At 43.3% G+C, this 26,666-nt stretch overlaps 1 protein-coding gene across 4 annotated transcripts in view; it reads right to left on the reverse strand.

Moving 5' to 3' along the window:
- The window catches only part of ESYT2 (extended synaptotagmin 2), an 82,995-nt gene that overhangs the window by 33,400 nt on the left and 22,929 nt on the right, over window positions 1-26,666 (reverse strand). For all 4 annotated transcript variants that reach the window (XM_043590059.1, XM_043590060.1, XM_043590057.1 and 1 more), the window contains exons 2-7: window positions 20,680-20,721; window positions 19,702-19,836; window positions 16,893-16,969; window positions 12,229-12,301; window positions 11,890-11,979; window positions 3,582-3,637 (exon numbers count right to left, since the gene is read on the reverse strand). In XM_043590059.1, coding sequence (XP_043445994.1) covers window positions 3,582-3,637; window positions 11,890-11,979; window positions 12,229-12,301; window positions 16,893-16,969; window positions 19,702-19,836; window positions 20,680-20,721 — 473 coding nt within the window. The remainder of the gene's footprint in view (window positions 1-3,581; window positions 3,638-11,889; window positions 11,980-12,228; window positions 12,302-16,892; window positions 16,970-19,701; window positions 19,837-20,679; window positions 20,722-26,666) is intronic.

The raw sequence follows: 26,666 nt of genomic DNA on the forward strand, positions 1-26,666 counted from the left end.
TGCCCAGCACGGCACCTGATGTGGGGCTCAATACCATGATTCTGGGATACGACCTGAGCCAAAATCAAGAGTTGGACACTCGTGTCCCACGGCTTTGTTTCTGAATGGTATTTCCCTCTATACTTCTAATATACATGAGTATATATTTTTAATGATAAATGTATTTCTCTAAATACTAAGTATGTATTTTGTGTGTCTCATGCATAAGATTCTATACATAAAACAGTTAAAGCTATTACTATATAAAGAGAACCTATCTACATATAAAATCATTAATTAGGAGTGCCTGGGTGGTTCAATCATTTTGAGTGTCCAACTCTTGATTTTGGCTCTGGTCATGATCCCAGGGTTGTGGGATCGGGACCCATGTCAGGCTCTACGCTGAGCGTGCAGCCTACGCAGGATTCAATCTCCCTCTGCCCCTCTCCCCCACGCATGCTCTCTGACCAAAAAAAAAAAAAAAAAAAAAATCATTAAATAAAATGGAGTATATGTATATATGTATCTCAATGTATACAGACATGTGTGTGATATAGATCTCCCTTTTTATTAAGTATTTTTTTAATGTTTATTTTTGAGAGAGAGAGAGAGAGAGAGAGAGAGAGACAGACAGACAGACAGACACCACGCACCAGCAGGGGAGGGGCAGAGAGAGAGGAAGACACAGAACCCTAAGCAGGCTCCAGGCTCTGAGCTGTTAGCACAGAGCGTGATACAGGGCTTGAACTCACGAACCATGAGACCATGGCCTGAGCTGAAGTCAGATGCTCAACCAACTGAGCCATCCAGGCACCTCTTATTTTTTAGTAGGCTCTACCCCCAACATGGGGCTTGAACTCACAACCCCAAGATCAAGAATCATGCTCTACTGACTGAGCCAGTCAGGTGCGCCTGTATCTCTCTTTTAAATAAATGATTTGGGACTGACTTCCCCCAGCTGCAGGCTTGCCAAGGCAAAACACGCCCTCTGGCTCACCCTGTAAGGCAACTAATATGATGCTATTTACAGGGTAGCTGCTTTGGACAAGGCTGTGTTTATTTCAGCCCTCCCAAGATATACAAAGGAGAACACATTTTCCACACTAAATGGCAACAGTGATCTGTTGTTTTGCTGGCTGCCTAGCATCTGTCCGCCTGGATGAGAGGTCTGGGGCAGGTTCTTCCATTGCTTGCCCCCAGCCCCTCACCCTGGTCCTCTCTTCCTCCTTTGGGAGCAGGCAGAAGACCTGGTCATCAGAATCACAGGATCTGTCCAAGGATGGGTGGACAAACAGAAATCAGCCCTGGAACTCGTGCTGGAACCAGCGGAAGGTTCTTTTTAGACTGAAGTTGCTAAGCATGAAGAACAGAGGAGCTGCGACTTCATAGCAAGAGCCTGCCTGATACCAAACCCATGCAGAGAACAGCAGACTCAAGATTGGGACAGAGAGCACTTAGGGCATCATTTGGACACCAAAACCTGCCTGACTTCATCCACACAATGCTCCAGCCTGCCCAGCGACAGGGGCTGGGAATGGGCCACTGGAAGTGGAGCTCCACGACAGGAGTGTGGCTGTTCTGTTCATAGCTACACTCCAGCACTAACAACAGTGGCTGGCTCATGGCAGGCACTCAATACTTACTGGTTGGATACACGAACAAGTGGTCTTAAAAAACAGTATTTATTTACTCATTTGCTTTATTTTTTAAGGTTTATTTATTTAAGCAGTCTCTACACCCAATGTGGGGCTCGAACTCACAACCCCGAGATCCACAGTCACATGTTTCTCTGACAGCCAGCCAGGCGCCCCCTACTCATTTATTTACTTTTTTATTTAAGACCACGTGAGTTGGCTTTGCTGCTTGCAAACAAGAATCCTAATGAACACTTCAAGAACTCTTAAAGTTGTCTGTTCTTTGCAAAGATCTTTTAAAGTAACAGTATTTTCTAGATCCATAAAACCACAGTACCTAAAAAAGATTTTTATTATTAGGACTCACTTTATTATTATTATTTTTTAATGTTTACTTATTTTTGAGAGAGAGCAGAGAGACAGAGCACAAGCAAGGGAGGGGCAGAGAGCGGGGGAGACACAGAATCCAAAGCAGCTCCAGGTTCCGAGCTGTCAGGACAGAGCCCGACGCAGGGCTCGAACTCACAAGCCGTGAGATCATGACCTGAGCCGATGTCAGACTCAACCGACTGAGCCACCCAGGTGCCCCACTATGCCTCACTTTATTAAAGTCCTAACTTTTCCCTGATAATGAAACAAAATAAAGTTCTTTCCAATTACCATTTTAGGGGCATAAACAAACACACAGGAATAGAAAAAAAATTTTTAATTTCTGAGTTATTTTAGAAAAAAAACCATTAAAACGTTATCTACCAGGAACATATGTAACTGTAACCAATAAGTGATATAGTGCAACCCTAAAATACAAAAGTAAACAGCAAAGGCAGGATTCTAGAACCTTCTGCTTGGCAACAACTAACAGGTTTGCCACAAACAGTTGCCTTCCATTAGATAAGACAGATGGCTGTGACCCAATGAGGAAGCCTTCATTTCCCTCACAGCAGGAATGTGCCCTTCACAGTTTCATAAGCTTGTTTTAGGCAAATTCCCTCATGTTTATAAAAAATTTTTTTAATGTTTATTTCTGAGACAGAGAGAGACAGAGCATGAGTGGGGGAGGGGCAGAGAGAGAGGGAGACACAGAATCTGAAGTGGGTTCCAGGCTCTGAGCTGTCAGCGCAGAGCCAGATGTGGGGCTCGAACCCATGAACTGTGAGATCATGACCTGAGCTGAAGTTGGATGCTTAACCAACTGAGCCACCCAGGTGCCCCAAATTCCCTCATGTTTTAAATGTGAGACTGCTACAGAGTAACGAAGGACTCCCAGGGACACAAGGCAGAAACTCCAGGTTTCTCAGCTCTCACACCCAGACTCCTGGGTGATACTACATGTTCCCAGGCCAGTGCCTACACCTGCCTTCCGGGAGGGGATGCTGGAGGAACGGAAGGCAGCAGCACAGCCTGAAAACAACCCAGAAGGCTAGTTTTATAATATATACTCATTTTTGAAGTTTCCTTTATTTTTCTGGGAAAATAATAAAAACCGAATTTAAAAATTAACTTACAAGTTATTAAAAGGCTGCTACTTTTCTAAAACACCAACACTTGGGGACTTGGGGCAGCTGGCTGGCTCAGTTGGTAGAGCATGTGACTCTTAATCTCAGGGTCATGAGTTCAAGCTCCACTTTGGACATGGAGCCTACTTAAAAAAAAAAAAAAGTAAAAAAATAAAAAAAACAAACCCACCAAAGCTGGAAAGATGCCTCATGTGAGTAAAAAGTGAAATGAAGGGTGAGGGACCCAGTCTAACACTCTCACCCACTCGCCTTTCACTCAGTTGGTCCCCATGCCTCAGACGCAGGTCTCAGGAATCTGAGTCTCTTCACCTGAGTCACATGTGAGAGCTTGTGAAAAGGCTCAGAGTCTGCCTTGGACACAGGCCTTACCCGTTCTGTGCTATTCCCATGACACTAGAACTGCACGTTACATCATAAACAAGCTAACCATAGGCCATGACATCATACTTACTTTAATCCAGGGATATCGAGAAGATTAGTCAGTCCTGTCCAATTAATTTCTATCAGCTGTTTTAAAAAAGAAAGGGCAAAAATATTAAGTATCCAGATTATTTCCAATTATCAAATCATACAGGTGTCTTTATAAACAAAATGAGGTAGTATGTAATACTGTCCTATACCTTACCTTGCTTTTCGCTTGGGAAAAATCAAAGCCACTGTCCTTTATTGGTACCTGGAGAATCATCTCTTTTTTTGTTTTGCTTTTAGATAATATCAGTTTCCTCCAGTAAAATCAAATAATAATTTATATAACTTTCCTATTGATGAGCCCTTAGAGTATTTATAATTTCTCTTTTATTATAAGTTATGATTCAGTGAAAATCTTACATACGTGTTCTTATAGCATATGTAGACTAGCATGTAAAATGTGAAAGTTTTGGTCAAAGATATACACTCATTTTTAAAAAAATTTTAGTTTTTGGGGCGCCTGGGTGGCTCAGTCGGTTGAGGGTCCGACTTCGGCTCAGGTCACGATCTCACGGTCCGTGAGTTCGAGCCCCGCGTCAGGCTCTGGGCTGATGGCTCAGAGCCTGGAGCCTGCTTCCGATTCTGTGTCTCCCTCTCTCTCTGCCCCTCCCCCGTTCATGCTCTGTCTCTCTCTGTCTCAAAAATAAATAAATGTTAAAAAAAATTTTTTTTTAATTTAAATTTTATTTTAGTTTAAATTCCTTTATTTAAAAAAATTTTTAAGTTTATTTTGAGAAAGAGAGGGAGCACGAGCAGGGTAAGGGCAGAGAGAGAGAGAGAATCCCAAGCAGGATCTGTGTTGTCAGCGCAGAGCCCGATGTGGGGCTCAATCCCACGAGTCGTGAGATCATGACCTAAACTGAAATTAAGAATCAGATGCTTAACTGAGCCACCCAGGTGCCCCAAAGATCTTTATTTTTTAAAAATAATCTCCATAGCCAATGTGGGGCTTGAACTCACATCCCCCAAATCAAGAGTCGCACACCCCACTGACTGAGCCAGCCAGGTGCCCCCATATGTTCATTTTTTGTTGACAGATGCTACCCAGTTGCCCTAAAGAAAAAAATGCTGTACTGATTTAAATTCCCACCCAAAATGTATAAAATGTTCTTTTTTTTACCCTCATCAAAAACTGACAGTAAAAGTCAGTACACCTGGTAGTTAAAAAAATGGTACTTTATCACTGTTTCAATTTGCATTTTCCTGATATTAGCGGAACACGTTCTATCCATTCATTACTTGTATCTTATTTTGCTCATTTTTCTAGTGGGTATTTGGGTATTTACTTAGAATAATTCTTACATAGTTGGCTAAGATAAGATTCCATTCAGGGGCACCTGGTAGTTCAGTTAAGCTTCTGACTTCAGCTCAGGTCATGATCTCACAGTTTGTGGGTTCGAGCCCCACGTCGGGCTCTGCGCTGACAGCTCAGAGCCTGGAGCCTGCTTTGGATTCTGTGTCGCCCCCTTTCTCTCTCTGCCCCTCTCCCTCTCATGCTTTCTCTCTCTCAAAAGTAAAATAAAAACATTTAAAAAAAAGATTCTGGGGGCGCCTGGGTGGCTCAGTCGGTTAAGTGTCCGACTTTGGCTCAGGTCATGATCTCACAGTCCGTGAGTTCGAGCCCCGCGTCAGGCTCTGTGCTGACCTCTCGGAGCCTGGAGCCTGTTTTGGATTCTGTGTCTCCCTCTCTTTCTGACCCTCCTCCATTCATGCTCTGTCTCTGTCTGAAAAATAAATAAGCATTAAAATTAAAAAAAAAAAAAAAGATTCCGTTTAGTGGATATAGACAGGTTAAAAAAAAAAAAGCTTGATTAGAAACACTGACTTGTGCTTTATATTTTTGGAAGAAATACTATAAGAAATGGCATGATCTCAATTACCCATATAGCTGCAGCAATAAAACTTCTCAAATCCCTTTGAGAAGTGGATAGTTATAAACAAGTATGAACCAGAAGAGTCAAAAGTTTGTTTTGGACAGACCAAAACTTAAAAAAATTTAAGAAGTACTGAAAAACTATTTTTCAGAGTAAGAGAAATGAAATACAAATTTATTGCAACTACCAATATAAACTCATGCTGGCGCCTCCCCCACCCATCCCCTCATACTGGGTGCCCATCCCCCACCGAAAGAACAGGTGCAGAAGCAAATGGCAGTGGGGCAATGGGCAGTGGCCAGCGCCCTGATCATGACCTCTAAACACATTTTCCAAGGGATTCTGAAGAAACAGCTGATTCCAGACTAATGAGCCTGGGGCATGTTGTTCAATCAGAAAGCTTGGGAAACATCCAAAGATTAATGGGTCCCCTGGAAGCGACATTAAAACTAGAGATTATAGAGGAGCCTGGGTGGCACAGTCAGTTGACATCAGACTTCCGTTCAGGTCATGATCTCGCAGTTTGTGGGTTCGAGTCCCACGCTGGGCCCTGTGTTGACAGCTTGGAGCCTGCTTGGGTTTCTGTGTCTCCCTCTCTCTCTCTCTGCCCCTCCCCCGCTCACGCTCTGTCTCTCTCTCAAAAACAAATAAACATTAAAAAATATTTTTAAAAAAACTAGAGATTATAAAACATCATGACCCCTTACTCTCATGACCCCTGTCAAAACGATGAGATGGGGGCGCCTGGGTGGCTTAGTCGGCTAAGCGGCCGACTTCAGCTCAGGTCATGATCTTGCGGTCCGTGAGTTCGAGCCCCGCATCGGGCTCTGTGCTGCCAGCTCAGAGCCTGGAGCCTGTTTCAGATTCTGTGTCGCCCTCTCTCTGACCCTCCCCTGTTCATGCTCTGTCTCTCCCTGTCTCAAAAATAAATAAAATGTTAAAAAAAAACCAAAAAAACATGAGATGCATTTAAATGTTACTCCAGCTCAGAGAAACAAAACACCAGGGAGGCAGGAACAGGATTCACGAAGGGCAGGATTCAGCTGGGTTTGAGAAGGGATGTGAATGCAAGAGACAAGCCCCCAGAAAGGGGCCCTTTCAAGGGCCTGAAGGACGGGCTGTCATATCCTTGAACACAGGGGAGATAGGGACAGGAAGAGCCCAGAGCCACAGAGGGGGAAGAAATGAGAGAGGGGAGGGAGGACTTGTGTGTGAGAAAATGAGCCCGTGACTTGTGAGCGATGTGTAAAAATGAGTGTTATCAGAGGGGCGCCTGGGCGGCTCAGTCGGTTAAGTGTCCGACTTCAGCTCAGGTCATGATCTCGCGGTGAGTTCGAGCCCCGCGTCGGGCTCTGTGCTGACAGCTCAGAGCCTGGAGCCTGTTTCAGATTCTGTCTCTCTCTCTCTCTCTCTCTTTCTCTGCCCCTCCTCTGCTTGCACTCTGTCTCTCTAAAAAAAAAATAAACATTAAAAAGAATTTTTTTTAAATGAGTGTACCAGAGAATAAGTGTGTAAGAGAATTAACGTCTGTGTGAGAACAAGTGTATGCGCGAACACGAGAGCATATGAGAATATGTGTATGTGTAAGAATGAGTGTGAGAGAACAAGTGCATGAGAATGAATGTACCTATGTGAGAGAACTCCCTCATGTGAGAGTGTGAACACGTGAGAACGCGTGTGTGAGAACAAGCATGAGAACGAGCACGTGTGAGAGTGAATGTACCCAAGAACGAGTGAGTGTGAGAACGTGTGTGTGAGAACGAGTGTGAGAAAGAGTAAGCGTGTCTGAGAACATGTAAGAATGAGCGTGAGAATGAGTGCACATGAGACCAAGTGTAAGTGTGGGAATGTGAGAACAAACACATGTAAGAATGAACATACGTGAGAACAAGTGAGTGTGAACGCACGTTTGAGGCCATGTGTAAGAATGAGCATGTGGCGAGAAGTGTACATGCGAACGAGTGTGCGTGTATGTGAGAACGAGTGCAAGGTAACGAGCATGCGAGAGGACGAGTGCGTGAGAACAAGTGTGAGCGTGAAGGCACGTGTGAGTGTGAGGGCTGAGAAGGCAGCCACGAGAGGGCCGGGACCCAGGTCGCGGCCCCCACCCCGCCCCGCCCAGCCCCTGCCCTGGGGACTAAGCTCTCTGGGAGAAATTCAAGAGCCAGTGGGACGGATTTCCCAATCACTCTCTCGGGCTGCTGTCACTCTTCTGGGAGAAATGGGATCAGTAGCGTGGTTCCGGTTCCACTGGAACGACACAAACCCATCTGCTCATGTCGTGAAAACCACAGACACGCCTTTCTCCTCGCTGCTTTTCCAGAAATGCATGGTCTGATGGACGCAGTAAAACATACAGTCAACTGATTTCACACTTACTATTGCCAGTGTTCTAGCTGCACTAAGTTGTACAGTACAGACCACGAATCATCTGGGAAGCCTGGTAAAATACAGACTGGTGCCTCCCGCCCCTCTCCAGAGTTTTGCAGTTAGTCAGTTTTCACTGACGGTCAAGTCAAGAATGTTCTCCTTATTTTGTTACTCCTGGGACTTCCAGATTCCCCGAGGTGATGCTCTTTCCAGGATGTCGAAAACCGCAAAGAGCATCACTGTTGAATGTGCCAGACAGCGGAGGTGACAGGGCCACCAGCCCTTCCTTTTGGGAGACTCCGAGAGTGGCTGAGGTACCACAGGGCAACTGAGAGGTTCCAGCTAGATCCTGACTGTTAAAGGCCAGTTCAGGTGAGCCAGCGTAAATCCAGACACGGGGCATCTGCAACCCACTGTGGGCAGAGCAGTGCCTGTGTGCCGCAGAGACTGGGGAAAGCGTCTCTTGCAGGGGTGAGGCCAGGGAGGAAGCAGCTGCTTCAGGAGACACAAACGCCACCTTCCACTGTAAGGAAGAGAAGCCACTGGGAGGAGGGACACACAGCTGAAGGCTCACCGCAGCTGGGGGGCGAGAAGAAAACACACGCTGTGTCTTGAGGAGCACAGGACACCATCCCAGGCCCTGACCATTAGACCCTGTACTGCTGGAGGTAGGTGTGAGCACTCACTCCTGCATAAGATCCAGCAAAGACGCGCATGAGAAGGCGAGATCACTTGAAAGAGGGCCAGCCCCAAGACTCAGGACAGATGAGGGCAATGGGGAGCTCCCTCATCCCAACTACTGGGGGTAGGGCTAGACTATCCAAAGCAACAAAAGGTATCGAAGCAGAGATCCAAGAAGACACTCGGAGAACACCCGCCAGGACAAATACCCTCAAAGCTCCCAAGTGACTTGATGTGTGCTCTAAGTCTGGGACCCTCTCCTGTCCGGTGGACTCCAGTGGGCATGTCTGGCCAGCCCTTCCTTTCCACACAGGGCTGCAGGAATTGGCTTCCAGGAGCCTGATTCATACACTGCAACGTTCCTCCTCCCAGCTGGGCCAGGGGTCTGTATCTGACCCAGACGGAACAGGAAAGGGGAGCCAGGAAGGGGAGCACCGCCTCTTGAGTATACTGGCAGCCTTGTTTCTGGCCTGTGGACGGGAGGACCCGAGGAAGGTGGTCTCAGAGGGGAGAGAGCATGGAGCAAAGGCCTAACAGGCACGGACGAGAGTCACAAAGGCTTTCAAGCTCTGCATTCCAGTAGGTTTTGAGAGAGACAAATACACACTAATTTCACTTAAATGAAGGCTTTCCTTTTTCCCCCTCCTTTAAGGGATCTCAGTTGCTGGAGTTGTAGCTAACAGGACTCAAGTTCTTCTCACAATCACTGTAAAAGGAAGATGTTATTTCCATTTTTACAGATGGAGAAATACAATCTGTGGTTCAAAGACTCAGGAAGTACGTATGCTGTCTGCTAGCTGGGAGGACCCTCTTAGGATAAACGCATTCTCAGCACCCCCCAGATCATCTCCTGGATTTACTCTAGGCGAATCTGTACCCCAGGGAAAGAAAGAACTGAGGATACCAAAGGGACCCTATGCGCACGTGCCTGAGGAAATTACAACAACAGTCGTGTTAGTGTGAGTGGCCAGCTCCCAGGACACGTGTCAGGGGGAGACACTGGCTTGTTCCAGCCCTTACCAGAACCTTCACTTAAGTTATTGTGTTCACCAAACCTTGACTTCCGCGGTTAAGACCCACCCGAATGCTAAACCTGAATGTAGGAAAATATTTGATTTCGTAAAAATCTGAGGACTTCCTATGCACCAGGCACCTACTGGCATTTAATCTTGTGAGGCAGTAGTTCCCATGTTACAGATGGGGACACACCCACTGACGTTTCATCTCCACATTTCAGATGGGGAAACCTGGGCTTACAGAGGTGAAACAAACCATGCAAAGCACACGGTCAGAAGAGGAAGACCAGGTGTGGAAGACCAGGCCGGAGGACACCCAAGTCTGTCACTTAACCACACCGCCTTCACTGTGCTCCAAAAAAGTTGGTCACTTTAGAAACTTTTAGTTCTTTTTTTTAAGCAGGTAGCACACCAACAAAACTAAACAAATCAACAAGAACAAAAATGTGCAAAGGTTTCATAAGAGTCTCTGGCATTATACTTTTATATCATCTGCTTAGTCAATCCCCCCCCAATCTTTCTAGCTGTATTTTTCCTTGGGGTGACAAGGAGTTACTTGGCAGCTAGCAGTGAGTTCTGTACTCATATTTTCCAGTTGAAAATAACTGAAAAAAAAAAAAAATCCCTTCTCTCCAAAGCATATGTTTGGAGACTTTACTTGCCATATAAGGAAATGAATGATTCTGAACTTTTCACAGACTCCTCCATTTCTGACACTAAGATTTTGTTTGGAAGTTATATTACAACGTTATTTTTAAAGTTAATAACCCTATGAAAGATCCAACCTAAGGAAGAGTATTGCTAAGTTTTGAGGGAGATTTAAAGATATGGATTTCATTGTTTTCTGAACTGAAAAAAGGTCTTTCTTTTAATTGTTAAAAATTTCCTGTAAATTAAAAATACTTTGCCATCTGCTAAAGATTAGTTTTTTTATATTCATTAATGAAGAAAGTTTCTTAAACATAAAGGCTTTTAAATAACTGGTATGTAGAAAAAGCCCCATGAATTGTAAATCTTTTATAGAGCTCTTCATTTCTTAAAATTTTAAGAAACTGAATTTTAAGAGATTCCTTAATGCCTTTTTAATTTCACTGCGTGTTGTGTAGTTAAAATACATTAAAAATAAGCCCATTATTTAAGCGATAAAAAGCAAATCAGAACAGCAATTTTAGCAGCAACTTAAAGACACTTAACTCTTGTGTTTTTACATACAGAAAAAATACCACTTGTAGTCTAGTCTAAATAAACCCGTATTTTAAAAACCCAACAATAATTTGCATTAAGTTATTGAAATAAAATTATAAAAATTAACGTTTCCGTTTTAAACTATACATGATGTTAATGGTACCTCCAGAAAGGACTCACAAAGGTAACAAAAGTGGCATATCATGGAAAGATATTTGAGAAACAGATGAATGCACCCATCAGACATTTACTAAACTGTATGGAGACAGATGGGGCCGTGGCTTTGAAAGAGTTAACAAGAAGTGTGCCAGAATTCACAGGGCAGTCCGGCATCAAAGGAACACAGGGAAAGCTGACCACCTTTGTCTCTGGAAAGGACACACAGGGATGAAGACAGTGTTCTGGGAGAAGGAAAAGACAACAGGAGGCAGTGAGAGATAATGGGGTTGGTACTATTTGGATTATGATTCTGCCCTGAGGCTGGAAACTGGGATGCTCACCAGGGGCAGTGCCAGCAAAGGAGGCTGGAGAGAGACCCCACCTCTACCATGAGGACTGTGAGGGAGAGATGCTCCCTAGTGGGTCAACCTGCACCCTGGGAAGATACCCCAGTGGTGAAGTCTACGGAAGACAGGGCCAAGACAGGAAGCCAGTCAGAGGCTGCAGGAATCCAGGTAAGGAGGAGCCTTATAGGTAAGGACCACCCAGGTGAGGGGGAGGAGCCTTAGAAGTCAAAGGGAGGGGAAGAGGGAGTCTTTTTTTAAATTAATTTATTTATCTTGAGAGAGAGAAAGAACACGAGCAGGGAAGGGCAGAGGGGGAGAGAGAAAATCCCAACCAGGCTCCAGGCTCAGTGCAGAGCCTGCTTTGGGTCCTCGGTCCCCACCTCCCAAAACTAAACAAACCTTTAAAAATAAATAAATAAATAAATAAATAAATAAATACTACATAAAAAGTCTATTTTCGAATTTTCTGTAACAAACACTATTTTATAATCAGGAAAAAAGCTATTAAGAGATGAAGCCCTCCATTGAGAGCATTTTAAAGAGGTATGAACACAGAATTCATATGTCAGAAAAGGGAAAAGAGAGTGAGGGACAGACTATTTCTCTGCTTTACAGAGTCTTGCCAATGAATAGGAAAAATGAAATCAGCATCGACTTACTGGTTTCCTAAGGAAGAAGATAGACAAGGCTCCCACTAAGGGCATGTCTCCAATCAACGGTTCCAGGATCACCCGCATTGTACCATGAATCTAAATTCAAATGGGAAACCAAAACATGTCACAGAAGACAATTCCACAGGCCATTTACTGACTCAAGAAGGAGGACACATGATCGTCTTAGTGACTTCTGAGCATTTGACTTCAGGTTTCTCTCAAGAATAACCTACAAATAAAAAACTTAAACTTCAAAGAAATTCTCAGTTAATAAAAACTTCACAATTTTATTTTTGAATACAGCATAGGGAATTTTGGAAGACTATGAAACTTTAAAAACCTTACCTGTATACTTTGCACACCAGCTCTACAAAAATATCGCTTGATCTCCAAATCAATCTCACAGTTTCCTACAAAACTAGTAAAGAAAAAGTTCTGTATTACTATCTCTTAATCACCACAGATCTGCAAGGTCTACAACCTGAGTAAATGAGAGCAAAGCAACCAAAACCAGCCTGTAGGCAAACCTGAGACCCATATCTGAGTCTTTAATGCCTGGAACTGCACATGTCCCTGCTAGCAGACTTGACACCTGCCACACTGATTACACACGTCACTTCTCAAAGTGCAATTTCTGGATCAGTTTCTTGATGGAATGTAGTTTTCACTCGTTACGTAAACAACTGTTTTTGTTTAAGATATTAAAAAAGTTTATATTTCACCAGAAGTAAATTTTGGACCCATGCTCTCTCCAGTTGTGAGAAAACTAACAGCAGTGCTCCAGGGCTCTGTGACATCAAAGGTTAGAAATGATACATCCACGTGGGGGGCACTCAATGATCAAGTCATGGCAAACATTAATACAAAACCAAACCACCAAAACAACAGCATTAATAGAGCATAGCACTGAATGTCAGGCTTGCATCTATTCCTAATAGGAGCAGGTTTCCCGTGGGGTCACTATGATCTGACTCCCACCCTCAACTCCCAAAGTAGCACGTCACGCTCCTGCTCTTGCCTGAGAACGTCTGCAGGAAGTTTGAGAAATGCTGGAAGGACGGTGCCTAAGAACACAAAATACTAATGAAAAACATCTGGGATGAATTCTTCTAACATTTATGTCCTGGTGTTAAAACCAGCACCAATAGATTCTTCTCACTGAACAGGATTCTGGATCTAGCTGGTCCAATCACCTGTTAAAAAACCATCCTGAGGGACGCCTGGGTAGATCAGTTGGTGAAGCTGACTTCGGCTCAGGGCATGAGCTCATGCTCCGTGAGTTCGAGCCTCCAGTCGGGTTCTGTGCTGACAGCTCAGAGCCTGAAACTGCTTTGGATTCTCTGTGTCCCCCTCTCTTTCTGCCCCTCCCCTGCTGGAGCTCTGTCTCTCTCTCAAAAATAAATAAACATTAAAAAAAAAAATCTTGAGGGGCGCCTGGGTGGCGCAGTCGGTTGAGCGTCCGACTTCAGCCAGGTCACGATCTCGTGGTCCGTGAGTTCGAGCCCCGCGTCGGGCTCTGGGCTGATGGCTCAGAGCCTGGAGCCTGTTTCCGATTCTGTGTCTCCCTCTCTCTGTGCCCCTCCCCCGTTCATGCTGTCTCTCTCTGTCCCAAAAATAAATAAAAACGTTAAAAAAAAAAAATTAAAAAAAAAAAAAATCTTGAAACTTTCCTCTTCTTCACCCTAAGATACAATCACTTCATTTCCTAGTATCTGTCAATTACTCCTTCCCCATATCTACTGCCAATAATCTAATCAAGGTCTCAGTCTGGAACACACAAAAAAGTGGAATGCAGATTTTTTTAAGAAACATAAATATCTGAGCAGCATAATCTGCATCTGTCGTCATGGCTGCTAAAACCATGAAAGCCATGGGGCGCCTGGGTGGCTCAGTCGGTTGAGCATCCGACTTCAGCTCAGGTCACGATCTCACGGTCCGTGAGTTCGATCCCCGCGTCGGGCTCTGGGCTGATGGCTCAGAGCCTGGAGTCTGCTTCCGATTCTGTGTCTCCCTCTCTCTCTGCCCCTCCCCCGTTCATGCTCTGTCTCAAATATAAATAAACGTAAAAAAAAAAAACCATGAAAGCCAGACTACATCTTCACAACGGCATCCATTAACTGATTCCTTCAAATGTTTAATAAATGCGTACGAAATGCTCCTCAGTGCTGGAACAAGAGAACTTTGTTCTCAAAGTTTCCATCCTCATGAAGCTCATTATCAGCCTAGCGGACCGTCCCAGGGCACAGCTGAGCTGAAGACCCAGCGGGCCTTCCTCTTTTATTCTACAGATGACAACAAGGTTTGCAGTAGTGTCTGGTATTTTAAAGATGTAAGTTTTCCATCAGATCATTAGAGGCAGTCAATGCTCCTTTCTAAAGTAAAGGTAATTGTTACCAACACTCTACATTTATTATATTCATACACTTTAAAAACTCAATGACGACATTATAAAAGGATCCTCAGTCAAGGATCAAAAAAAACAAAAGTGTGAAGCGTGTCTGTCAGTCGACACGCTTCAGCAGCTGCCCCTTGCACAGTGTGTTACCAGGCCTCACAGGGACACAGGAAGCCATGAGCACACTCACGAAGAATGAGGACAAGAACTAAAGAAAACCACCTTTATCTGCCAGGTGTGGTGCCTGCCCTCAATTAACGGTTTTCCCATTTTTTATCGTAGGAAAAGACATAGAACGTAAAATGTCCCATCTTAACCATTTTCAAGGGCAGTTCAGAGACGTTAAACACCTTCATCTTGTGCAACCATCACCACCACCATCTCCAGGACTCTCTTCATCTTGACAAACCCAAACTCTGTCCCATTAAACAACCTACCGTCTTCCCCTCGCCCACACCCTGGTACACGCCCTTCTACTTCCTGTCTCTATGAATGTAATCACACTAAGTACCTCAGTAAGCGGAATCCTACAGTATTTGTCTTTTTGTGACAGGCTTATTTCACATGGCAGAATGTCCTGATGGTTCATCCACGTTGTAGCATGTGTCAGAATTTCCTTGTAAGTTTTTTCATTTTTGGCTTTAGATGGTATTAGATAATTAGCTATATACTAAAGTCACCTGTTGATCTTTGTTTTAAGTTTTTATTTTAACCACCTGGTGCTCAGCGTGAAGGATTTCCTTTTTTTTTTTTAAGCTGAATAATATTCCATTGCATGTACAGACCACATTTTCCTTATCTATTCACTCATCAACGAACATCTGGGTTGCTTCCACATTTTAGCTACTGCGAATAGTGCTGGTGTGAACGTGGGTGTACAAATACTCTTTGAAACCTTGTTTTCAAATTTTTTGGGGTATAGACCCAGAAGTGGAATTGCTGGGTCTTATGGTAATTTTATGTTTAATTTTTTGAGGAATAGCTATTCTGTTTCAACAGCAATTCACCATTTTCGTTCCCACCAACAGTGCACAAGCGGTCCCGTTTCTCCACATCCTCGCCAACACTTGCTGTCTTCTGTTGTTTGATAGCAGCCATCCTAATGGGTGTGAGGTAGTATCTCACTGTTTTGATTTGCATTTCCCTGATTATCAATGAGAGGAACATCTTTTCACGTGTTTATTGTCCATTTGTATATCTTCTTTGGAGAAATGTCTATTCAAGACCTCTGTCCACTTTTGAATTGGGTTGTTTTTGCTATTGTTGAATTTTAGAAGTTCTTTATATATTCTAGATCTTAATCCCTTATCAGATATGTGATTATACGGACGGCACTAATTCTACAGATTGCTTTTAGTGTTGATTTTTAATAATATTAAGTTTCCCAAATGAGGAACATGCGCTGCTTCCATTTACTTATGTTTTCTGTAATTTCTCACAGCAATGTTTTGTAGTTTTCTTTGTACAAGTCTTTTACCTTGTCAGGTTATTCCTAAGTATTCTTTTTGATTCTAGTGTAAATGAGATTTTTCTCTTGATTTTTTTGGATTGTGCATGGTTAGCGTATAGAATGTAACCGATTTGTGTGTGTGTGCAGACTTTATATTCTGCTACTTTGCTAAATTTGTTTACTAATTCTAAAGAGGTTTTTTGTGAATCCTTAGGGTTTTCTACATGAAAGATCGTATCACCTGTGAACAGAGACAATTTTACTTCTTCCACTCCAACCTGGATGCCTTTTCTTTTTCTTCTTACCTAGTGGCTCTGGATAGGACTTCCAGTGCCACGAAGTGGTGAATGTGGACGCACCTGCTCCTGGTCTTGGAAGAAAAGCTTGGTCTTGCACCACTGAGGATGATGTTTGCTGTTGGGTTCTCACATATGCCTTTTATTACACTGAAGTGGTTTTCTTCTGTTCTCAGTTTGTTGAGTGTTTTTATTATGAAAGAATATGGAATTTTGTCAAATGCTTCTTCTACATCAACAGAGATGGTCATTCATTCTGTTAATGCGGTACTTGGTTCATTTTCATATGTTGAACCATCCTTGCACCCTGGAAATAAATTCCACTTGGTCACAGTGTATAATTCTTTTAATATGTTGGTGAATTCACTTTGCTGGTATTTTGTTGAAGGTTTTGACATCAACGTTCATAAAGGATATGGGTCTGTAGTTTTCTTGTAGTGTGTTCAATTTTTTAAAGTTTAACATACTTACAATTCGCAATTAGCTAGGCTATTAGGAATTAAGATGCAGAAAATAAATAAATGTGGGTCTTTAACAGTTTAGTCAAAATCCACCGGGGGTGCCTGGGTGGCTCAGTCGGTTAAGCTTCCGACTTCGGCTCAGGTCATGATCTCAGGGTTTATGAGTTTGAGCCCCGCGTCGGGCTCTGTGTCGACAGCTCGGAGCCTGGATCCTGTTTCGGATTCTGTGTCTCCCTCTCTCTCTGCCCCTCCCCCGCTCACACTCTGTCTCTCCCTCAAAAATAAACAAACAAACAAAAAAAATCCACCAAACAGCAGGTAAGAAGAGTGCTCATTATAGCCTCCACTTTATGGGTCTAGCTAAGTAACATTATATGTCATTAACTATGACACAAACAAAAACTTACCTAATTTGAAGGTCCAAAATAATTTGCCTTTTGTCCACATTTTCAGTGTACACCTTCACACCATTGATCCTGAGTGGCTGAAACAAGAGGCAGCTTGTTTTAAAATGCAGGCAGGGTGAAAAATAAACCCAAATGGCAGACAGATGAGAACAAGCTTAGCCCCACGCTACAGGAATTACAGTTCTGCTTTCACAGTGTACTCGATGTTTCACTTTGGGCACCTTACGTAGCTTCCGTTCTTCCCTGTCCTCATCTGTGAAGTATGGGTCCTAGCGGGATCTATCTAACGAGGTTACCAGAAATCAAAGGACATAAGGAAATGCGCCTGGCACACAGTGAGTGCTTAGTCAAGCCCCACGGCCACTTGTTTCTCCCAGTTTACTTTGATCCTTTCCCTCTACTCTGTCCTTACGTGGTTTGAAACGTAACTTCCTTTCTGTTTTTTCTTCATGTCTTATAATTTTTCATTTCTTAGGATTTTCACCACGATGGAGCTTTTGAGTAAATAAAAAATACTGGCTGTAGGTATAATTTTAACACCTATTACCTGAGACAGAGACAGAATCACATGACTGTAAAAAGAAAAGGCAGATTATAATAAATGTCATATTTCAAGGGCCCAGCTGTAACACCACTTCCAAACCTTCTTCCATTTTATCACATTGAGATCACTTCTAGGAAAGTTTCTTAATCTCCCATTTGGGCATCAAACACTCAAGCTGAAGAAATACTTTAAGAGTACTACGCTTACTGAAGCAGCTCAGGTGCCCTAACATCTCACCCCTCAACTGGCTACGGGATTAAACTCTAAATCTTCCCTACACTTCCTACTATCTTGGGTTCCCGGCCTTTCCCCCAATGATACTGGCTCAAACATGTACAGACTGTTGAATTACAAAGAACATGGTTCAACCCACTATGTTGATGAGTGAAAATGGGGTATAGGTGGCTTAGGATCCTTAGCTTAAATGTCCGCATCAGGTAAGATTCCCTTAGTTTAGAGGTCTGCGTTGGGTGATAATCTCACAATCAGATTTAAAGTGCGTGTAATAGAAAATGAACATAATTCTCCCTAAAACAAACTCAGCTGGGATCAGAATTCTAACTCTCCACAAACACAGGCGTATTATCTGACATCAGGGGACTGGAAACCAGGGCCTGCAAGTTAAATTTAGCCTTTGGCTAAGAAAGGTTTTTACATTTTTAAAGGGTTATAAAAGAAGTTGGGGGGGCGGGGGAGAATATGCCTCAATGGCCCTTTACAAAAAAGTGTGCGATCCCGATCCCTGCTTCAAGTTCACACGGCACTCGACCGTGTAATCGTACTTTCCTATCTGCTGTGATCCTTTCAGGTCAGAGAAGGTAAATACTGAAGGGAAGTGTTATAAAGGTGTCCTGTGCAGGCACGTGTGCGCTCGAACAACAGGACTGAGCAGACCCCAGGCTTGTAACCTATTTGGAGACCTCACAGCCAAGAGGAAAAACAGCCCAGCACAACAAAGTCGCCTGCAGTGGAGACCCCAGATGCTGAGTAACAGCAGGTAAGATGGAGAGTTCTCTGTAGGCAGAAAATCACTTCTGATGGAGCAAGGTGACTGACGGCCTGGGAGTACAGGATGGGGATGAGCCTGGGGGCACTGATAAACACAACGCAGCCACCAGGTCACCAGGTCAGACACTCCTTGGCCACATTTATCAAATCCCTGAGGGGCTGAAGCACAGACATCTGACCTGCAGCATACGGTGACACTGTGCTCTCTGGCTCTACTGTATGTGCTCCAAATGTGTGTACGCCGTGTGTGCGTGTGTGTGTATGTGTGTGTGTTTAAAAATATTACGGAATTCTGAATTTTCATTAGGCATATAAAACAATGTTACCTTGGGAAGTACAACAGGAAAGTTATATGTCAATTACACCTCAATTAAAAAAATGTTACATTGAACTGTTACTAATCATTGTAAACACTGACTTACAAAAATAAAAAGGAAGCCTGCCATGAGCAACGAATTTACCTGTTGTCTTGAGGCTTTCACCAGAAGTAATACTAGGAATTAGGAGTTTTTCTTTGTATGATTCCAGTAACAAAATTTTTCTTTCCCTGCATCAATATAATTAATGTGATTCTACAAGCCTGGTGTTGGGAGTCCTTAATCGTTGTTTTTAAAGATCTTGAGGGAGTAAACACGTTAAGCTTGCTGTCGATTATTAAACTTTTAGTATGAACTCATGTATCAAACTCCCTTTCCAACTAGATAAATTGTGAAAAACTGTGCAAAGGTAATTCTGACAGAAGGATGTGAGGTAGAAAGAAACGCTGGAACTGAGAGAAACCAACCAAGGAAACCGAACTGGCCGAAGACCACAGTGAAGAATGAGGGCAAGTGAGGGCCTCACAAAAGACACGGGAGGGCATCCCATGGGAGGCAGACCTGGGAGGAGCTGCAGAGACACCCTTCCAGAACTTCCCCAGGTTGCTTTCTAGAGCAATTTTCTCTAGAAAATAATTGGAAGTAGCTTAATATACTTTTAAGAGTTGTCACGGCAACGTGGGGGCGCCTGGGTGGCCAAGTCGGTTAAGTGTTGGACTCTTGATCTCAGTTCAGGTCACGATCTCATGGTTCGTGGGTTTGAGCCCTGCGTCGGGCTCTGCACTGATGTTGCAGAGACTGCTTGGGATTCTGTCTCTCCTCCTTCTCTGACCTTCCCTGGCTTGTGCTTGCCCTCACTTTCAAAATAAATAAATAAACTTAAAAAAAATTTTTTTTGAGTGTTCATAGCACAAGTAAGAATACTTAAGAAGAAACTGACCTGCTGACCCACATCAACTTTTGTGAAACTAAAGGTGCTGAGGTGGGTGTTTGCTCCTCGCACAGCTGGCTCTATGGTTTCTCGAAACAACTTCTCTATAAACTGGCAAATAAAAGGCCACATGTGTTTTACGGTCTGTAAAGAAGAAAGAATTCGTATCAAACAAGATGCTATAACACATAAATAATAATGTACTTAAGTCATCATGAAAAATTACACCCCTACAGTTTACCAGCATTTTTGAAAATTAAAAGGGGGTGTCTCCTTTTGGTATGCAAAATCAACATGATCTGAACTTCAAAAATGTACAATAAACTACTGACCAACTAATATGTCTCAGGAATTATTCTGGTTAAGCATTCCGTTTAAGCATACCAGCACATTTAAAGTTGCTAAAAAAAAAAAAAATCAAAAAACCCTGTGGTTTCAACTTATTGCTAAAAACGTAAAACCGTATAGGGCTTAATAAAACATTAAAGAGTTTTCTTTAATGATGGACTAACTTTTGGTGCTATAAAAGAATCATTAATCTACATTAGTTTTTACTCTATAGTTCTAAGGATACATAAAATATAGGGATAAAGGAGATCTACTTCAAAGTATGTGATCTTTAAAAATAACTTTTAAAATGATTACTAATCTATTATTAAATTTCTTGAGAATTAGTTCCCTTTTCTTAATATTTTCAAAAATGTTGCCTGTAATTATTATGAAATAGACTCGAGCACTAGCTAATCAGGAAAGTAGACACAGGCCAAATACACAACTATGAATATATCACTAATTTTTTCATGTTAAAGACACAGTTTTCACTATTTAGGAATGTATCAGTTATGACTCAATTTTGGGGGGAGCGGAAGCCAACCAAGTCCAAATGAGCTCACACATCGTCAACATCCAAATTCCCAAAAAGGGAAAGATGGCCCCTCACCCTCTAATCCCACGGACAATCTGGTATTCGGTATATTCTACTCTTACCTTATTTAGCCATTCTGCTCTCTCAGTGTCTGGAAAATGAACCTAAGAGAAACACACACACACATGACTTATTGACTCCCAACTGTTTATAAAATGTCACACAGGCTACTGAACACTCTTATTGTTCGCCTACTGTTCACGTAATGCGTCTTTACAACGCCCTGCTCTGAAGCGCGCACAACGGCTTCTGAGGAGACACTGAAATGTGTGACACTCCAGCTCTTTACATCCCAACAACACTTTGAGGCAGAAAAGTCTAATGACCACCAAGGCTACAGTCCCTTCTTTGAATCTGTGAGGCCCCACGGAGAGTGCACTGGAGTCCGGAACATCAGGGAGCGATTCCATGCGATCTCCTCTGTAAGACACGGGCTTCTCCCTGCCATCGCCGGCACTGCCATCAGTCCTCCAGACATCCAGACTCCCAGCCTTCGAGAACCCACCTCTCCCTCCTGCCTTCCTCTTTTGGCCCAAACCAGCCGGCAGATGCGTTTCCTCATTTGGCTCCTCTCACACTATCTCCCAAATGAATACTGATTACAGTCCTCCACGAGTAGGGCCTGTATACTGGAGAGAATGAGCACTTGCAGAGACAGAAATAAACCTATTTAGAAAAAAGGTGGAAAAGTATTTTCTTTGCCATTAAAATAAAACCCCCTTGCAAAGGAAGGCTAAAGCTGTTTTGGTAGGGAGTTCTCCTCTGAGAAATGCTATGTACTCACTCCCTCAAAGAAAGAACAGCATACAGACCATACTAACACTCTGAAAATGGTATTTTTGGCTTAGATGTACAATGGGCCACAGGCAGCTTTATAAGGGTGACTGAGATGTGGTCAGAGAAATATTCTGATTTCTGGAACTGCCACGCTCACTTTCCTAAAGAAGACAGGCGCAGCAGTCAGTGAAACACAAACCCCGTACCCCATGCTATGGCTGAGAGGAGCTGGTCAGGGAATGTTCTGGTTGTGGGTGACAGGGGGGAAGATTCCCAAGAACACGGTTCTCTGAGAACCAGCCCCACCTGTCGTGCCTGGCCCTGAGGAATATATCACTGAATGGGGCCCAGCAGCAACTGGGTCCTTTTTGGAGGCCATAGTCACTGCACTGTCCCCGCCACACTGTTCCACAGGAGAGGCCATGGCAGGTTCTCCCTGTTCCTCTGTGTCCACAGGCCGGGGCTGCCCACTCCTTCTCACCACAGATTCAATGTGCCTGGACCATGATGGTGGGCTAGAAGGAACTGAAACAACATTTTCTACATCAGTCAGCTTGAATTCATTCTGGGACCAAACCGAAGGGATGGCAACTTTCCAGAATTAAGAAAAAGGACGACGCTCAAGAAGAGAGATTTGGCAAAGAGAAGTGTTGGCAAAGGTTGCTTAAATCCAGACGACATGTTGCCTGGAGAGGCCTATCTGACCCGAGTGGAACTGTAGTACCAAAGGGACTATACTTTCCGCCAAGAACTAAGACATTTGGGGCTGGCTGGGGAGGGTTGCAAGGCTTGCTAGACTGGGACTAGGGAACACGTGTAACTCATCCGCAGGCTGTATTCTGCCATTTCTTCACATTATAGCAAAGTAGACCAGGAATGCAACAGGTGGCTGCCATTCCAGAGTACCAGGCCTTCAGGCAGGTCTTCAGCTGTGGTCCAACGTAGCAATTTCTTGTGAGGTTACCTTCCCTTCTGCCCTTCCCCGCTGAATCCAACCAGCCACACTGGTGACAGAAAGGACCGAAAAGCACGTGCCGAGCACCTATTTGGGGACAGCCAGAACTACTTCACTGTAGATGTGTTCCTCCTTCTATATTTCTAAGTAAACGACACCATCAACAACACCCTCCGCAGGCCTGCCTCTTCTAGAGATGCTGTGACTACCTCCGCCCGCTTCCCAGGGAGGCTTGGCCTGGTTTCCCAGCTAAACTGCGTGGGGCTACCAGAGCTAAGGACTCACACACAGGAGCCGCGTTTCAATTACCTCACTCGAGACCATAAACTCCTACACGTTTATCAAACAGCAGATCAAAGACTTGCCTCAAATCCTATTTTGCTTTCCAGAGACATCTGTTTCTATTTAGAAAATTACTGAAATTAGTGTAAGTTCTTTGGGCTGTACTTTCATGTAAAATGTTATGCGAAGTGTAAAACCTCAATGTAGTGTTGGAATTAGTTTAAAATTCTTTTATCATTCCACGCTCAATAGAAATAACGACTATCCACGACAAGATGATCCTTAGGACCACGCGGGCTTATAGGTGACAGCGAGACTGGGGGATGATGCTACGATGTCAATGAGAGGGGTGTGCACAGGCGGTCCATGGCATCAGTTCTACGAAGCCTGAACCGCTGCTCTGCTTCATGAAGAAATATTCCCAATGTCAAGTGTCCTTTGAAAACATTACAGCAAGATGAATTTAATCTGCTACTTAAGCATTCCTTTTACCTGTTTTCACATCTTTTCTTTGCTCCCGAATTTTACGAAGTGACAACACAAACTGTTCATTTATACCTCATCTCCAGTAAATAACTGAAACTCCATCTGTGAAAACAAGGCCCTTATCTGTTGTGGTCTTAGGCTGTGATGCCGACAATCAGCACCCACAACACACGTTGGAGCGCCCACCCTACCGAGAACATGGCAGGCTCGTGACAGGCTGGCACCAGCACCTCTATGCACAGACGGCCCATGTTCCTCAGTAACCAAGACACAGACGTCAGGTCCTGCCAGACACACCTGGGCCAGATGGGCCGCAGCCTTTTTCCGTGAGCAGGTGGTAGGCAGCCAGTTCCTTTGTGCTAACTGGTAGAGAGTCCCCTTACAAAGCCTACAAATCTCAGAGAAACGGTTTCTCTGCAGTTTAGTGCAAAGGTTTTCCTACTACTCCTCAGGGGTAAAATGTGTTTATAGTGATTCTTACTTTTTTTTTTTACGATTCCTTAGTTTCTTTGAAAAACTGAATTTGTGCTAAGTTCTGAAACCCCATAAACAGGTATCCTAAGTACAATGCCTCACACAGAGAAAGCTTCGGCTAATCTAGATTTTCTACCCACTTCAAAGATGAGGGCCTTGTCTGGGAGTCCACATGCACAAGGCTGAGTGCATGCAAATCTGCAGGCCACACTACCAGACTTTCAGAGTCCACAAAACGAAGAAGGTTAAGATCATAGAATGAGGTGGTCGATAAGAACAAGCTCCCTTCAAAGCCTTTCATATAAAAGGTTCAGAGGAGCAGGTGAAGGAAGGCAGGTGTTGAAGACCTCGTCCTTGGATGGCTGAGGTAACAAATCTCCCTCCAACTGGGTTTCTGGGAAATCTGTGAGGGCACCGTCACTCTTCACTCAAACCCAAGTACACTCAAAGTAACTGCCAGGGCAGTATCATGTGCTGCTGTGTGTGTGGCAGGTTCTGTGCTAAACTATCAACGTACGTTACCTGAGTTCATTCTTACAACAATCTACACACAGGGACCATTAACTTCCCCAATATACAGGATAGCTACTGACTGGGGATAAAAAAACAAGATTTGTCTGCCCCTGCTCCTGACTACTTTATTACTAAAGGATGTTGAAAGTGCTATGAAGACAGTTAATCCACAGTCTACTAAATTCTCAGCAGGACATACTCCAATCAAAGAGTAAAGCCTAAACCTCAGATTATATGCCTTAAATTGTATGAAGTACTGGGGCACCTGGGTGGCTTAGTCGGGGGAGCATCTGACTCTTGATTTCAGCTCGGGTCACGATCTTGCAGTGTGTGGACCAAGCTCCCTCTCTCTCTCTGACCCACCCCAACTTGTGCATGCGTCTGCATGCGCCCTCTCTCAAATAAACTTTAAAAAAACTGCATGAAGTACTAAGTCAGAAGTAGAAAATTTTGTGTTTAATAGTGACCTACTCATCTAGACTCTAGAGGTCAAATACAGTACAAGTCCTGAAACAGCTGACAGCAAAGTTCAACAAGCATGATAGCAATTCACAATAAAACACGATTACCAGACCCACTATTTCTAAAACTAAGAAGCGAGCAATTTAAAGACTGTTTCTATTTAATATTTGCATGAAAGGGCCACGACACTTAAGTAGTAATGATAAAATTTCATATACATATATTTACCCTTGTGACCCAGCAATCCCATTTCTAAGCAGTTGATTAAATGGGATAAATGACTTCTGCAAAAAAAAAAAAAAAAAAAAGTTCCAAAATGAAAACATGTGCCTTTTCTAACATTGTTTGATTTCTCTAAGTTCACTGGTATTTCTCAAATTAGGTCTGCCAATGTGCTAGCAAATTCCTATTCATTCTGTCACACTTAAAGCCAGAGTAATGCTATAAAGCTATTGTTTCTTTCTTGCAAACACACACCAGTCCCACAAATTGCCTACAGAATTTACATTTATGTAATACTAAAGCTTCTCTACTCACCATCATGCACCAGGACAGAAATACAGGTTGACTGGTGTGAATTCTGGTTTTGTTACTGCATTTCTGTCCCTGTGCTAGTCTTTAATATACTTGCACATGTATAGACTGTTCTTGTTGAAGAAGAGGCTAAATGAAGCAGCCGGTTTTTGAGCAGTTACTTCTGGCTCTGGCCTGAGCTAGGGATACGACACAGACTTAGACATACGACTGTCCTTGGGAAGCTCACAGCTGGTGGAGTGGACTGGCGTGGAAAGGTGTGACCACCAGTCCGTGAGAGAAGATCTGGGGGCCAGGGGAGGATCTGATGCTGCCTGGAAGAGTCCACCAGAGATATGGGAAGAACACAGCATGTGACATGGGTTTGGAAAAATTACTTGGGGTTTGCTATGCAAAGAAGAGCCTAGTCTAAGCAAAAATAATGGCATACACAATTTACTCTGGCTGGATTTGAAGATGGACAGAATGGTAAATGCTGAAGCTGAAAAACCAGGCCAGGAACAGCCTGAAATATTTTCTATGCCATGCAAAGGAGTGTTGATTTTATTCTACAGGCAATGAATGGGTCAACACTGGAATGGTCAGGAGAGAAATGATGGAAGATTAGCATTCAAGGAAACACTTTTGCAGTGCCCACAACGTATTCTGGAATTATCAGAAACAGTAGGCAGAGAAACAGCCGCACAAATAAGCCCTCAATACCAGTGAGCTGGCTGGCGCTGAACGTCAAGCCGTCTCCTTGTAGTAGAGTCATCCCAAGGCATTCAATCGTTGAGGTTTTTAATTTATGAGGGATTATTTCAAAGTGCCAAAAAAAATATATCAAAATTGAAGGAAGTCTGTTACTAAATTTTAATTCTATTTACTAAGTCAAAATCTGCTTCTCACTAATACATATTCATAAACATTTGCTTATGTTCTACCAAACAGAATTTAAAGTAGCAAAAACATCGAAGATAAAAACTGGGATATATAGAGAAAATAGAAAACATATCCCTAAACCACAGAGGAACCCATGAACATGTATCATTTGGTTTCAAACCTTACCTTTGAACTTAAAAAAAAAAAAAAAAAGCACAAAAAAGCCCTTAAATCTCCTTTATATAAGTCCAATTAAAAAATAAGTTTTCAGGGGCGCCTGGGTGGTGCAGTCGGTTAAGCGTCCGACTTCAGCCAGGTCACGATCTCGCGGTCCGTGAGTTCGAGCCCCGCGTCAGGCTCTGGGCTGATGGCTTGGAGCCTGGAGCCTGTTTCTGATTCTGTGTCTCCCTCTCTCTCTGCCCCTCCCCCATTCATGCTCTGTCTCTGTCCCAAAAATAAAAATAAAATAAAATAAAATAAAAAAACACGTTGAAAAAAAAAAGTTTTCATATTTGTTATTTATATTGTCTCTACAAACTAGAAATAATCATTGTATGATTACTTAAGTTTTGATTATATTTAAAAGTTGACACTACCCAAGAAATCTTTTTAATCTTACCTTTAAAAAGAACAAAGGCATATTTTAGATTCTAATATAATGTTGATATTACCAAAGTTGTTTTGCTTAAAAAAAAATTAAACCAA

The sequence above is a fragment of the Prionailurus bengalensis genome, chromosome A2 (assembly GCF_016509475.1).
Source record: "Prionailurus bengalensis isolate Pbe53 chromosome A2, Fcat_Pben_1.1_paternal_pri, whole genome shotgun sequence".
In the NCBI taxonomy this organism is placed as follows: Eukaryota; Metazoa; Chordata; class Mammalia; order Carnivora; family Felidae; genus Prionailurus; species Prionailurus bengalensis.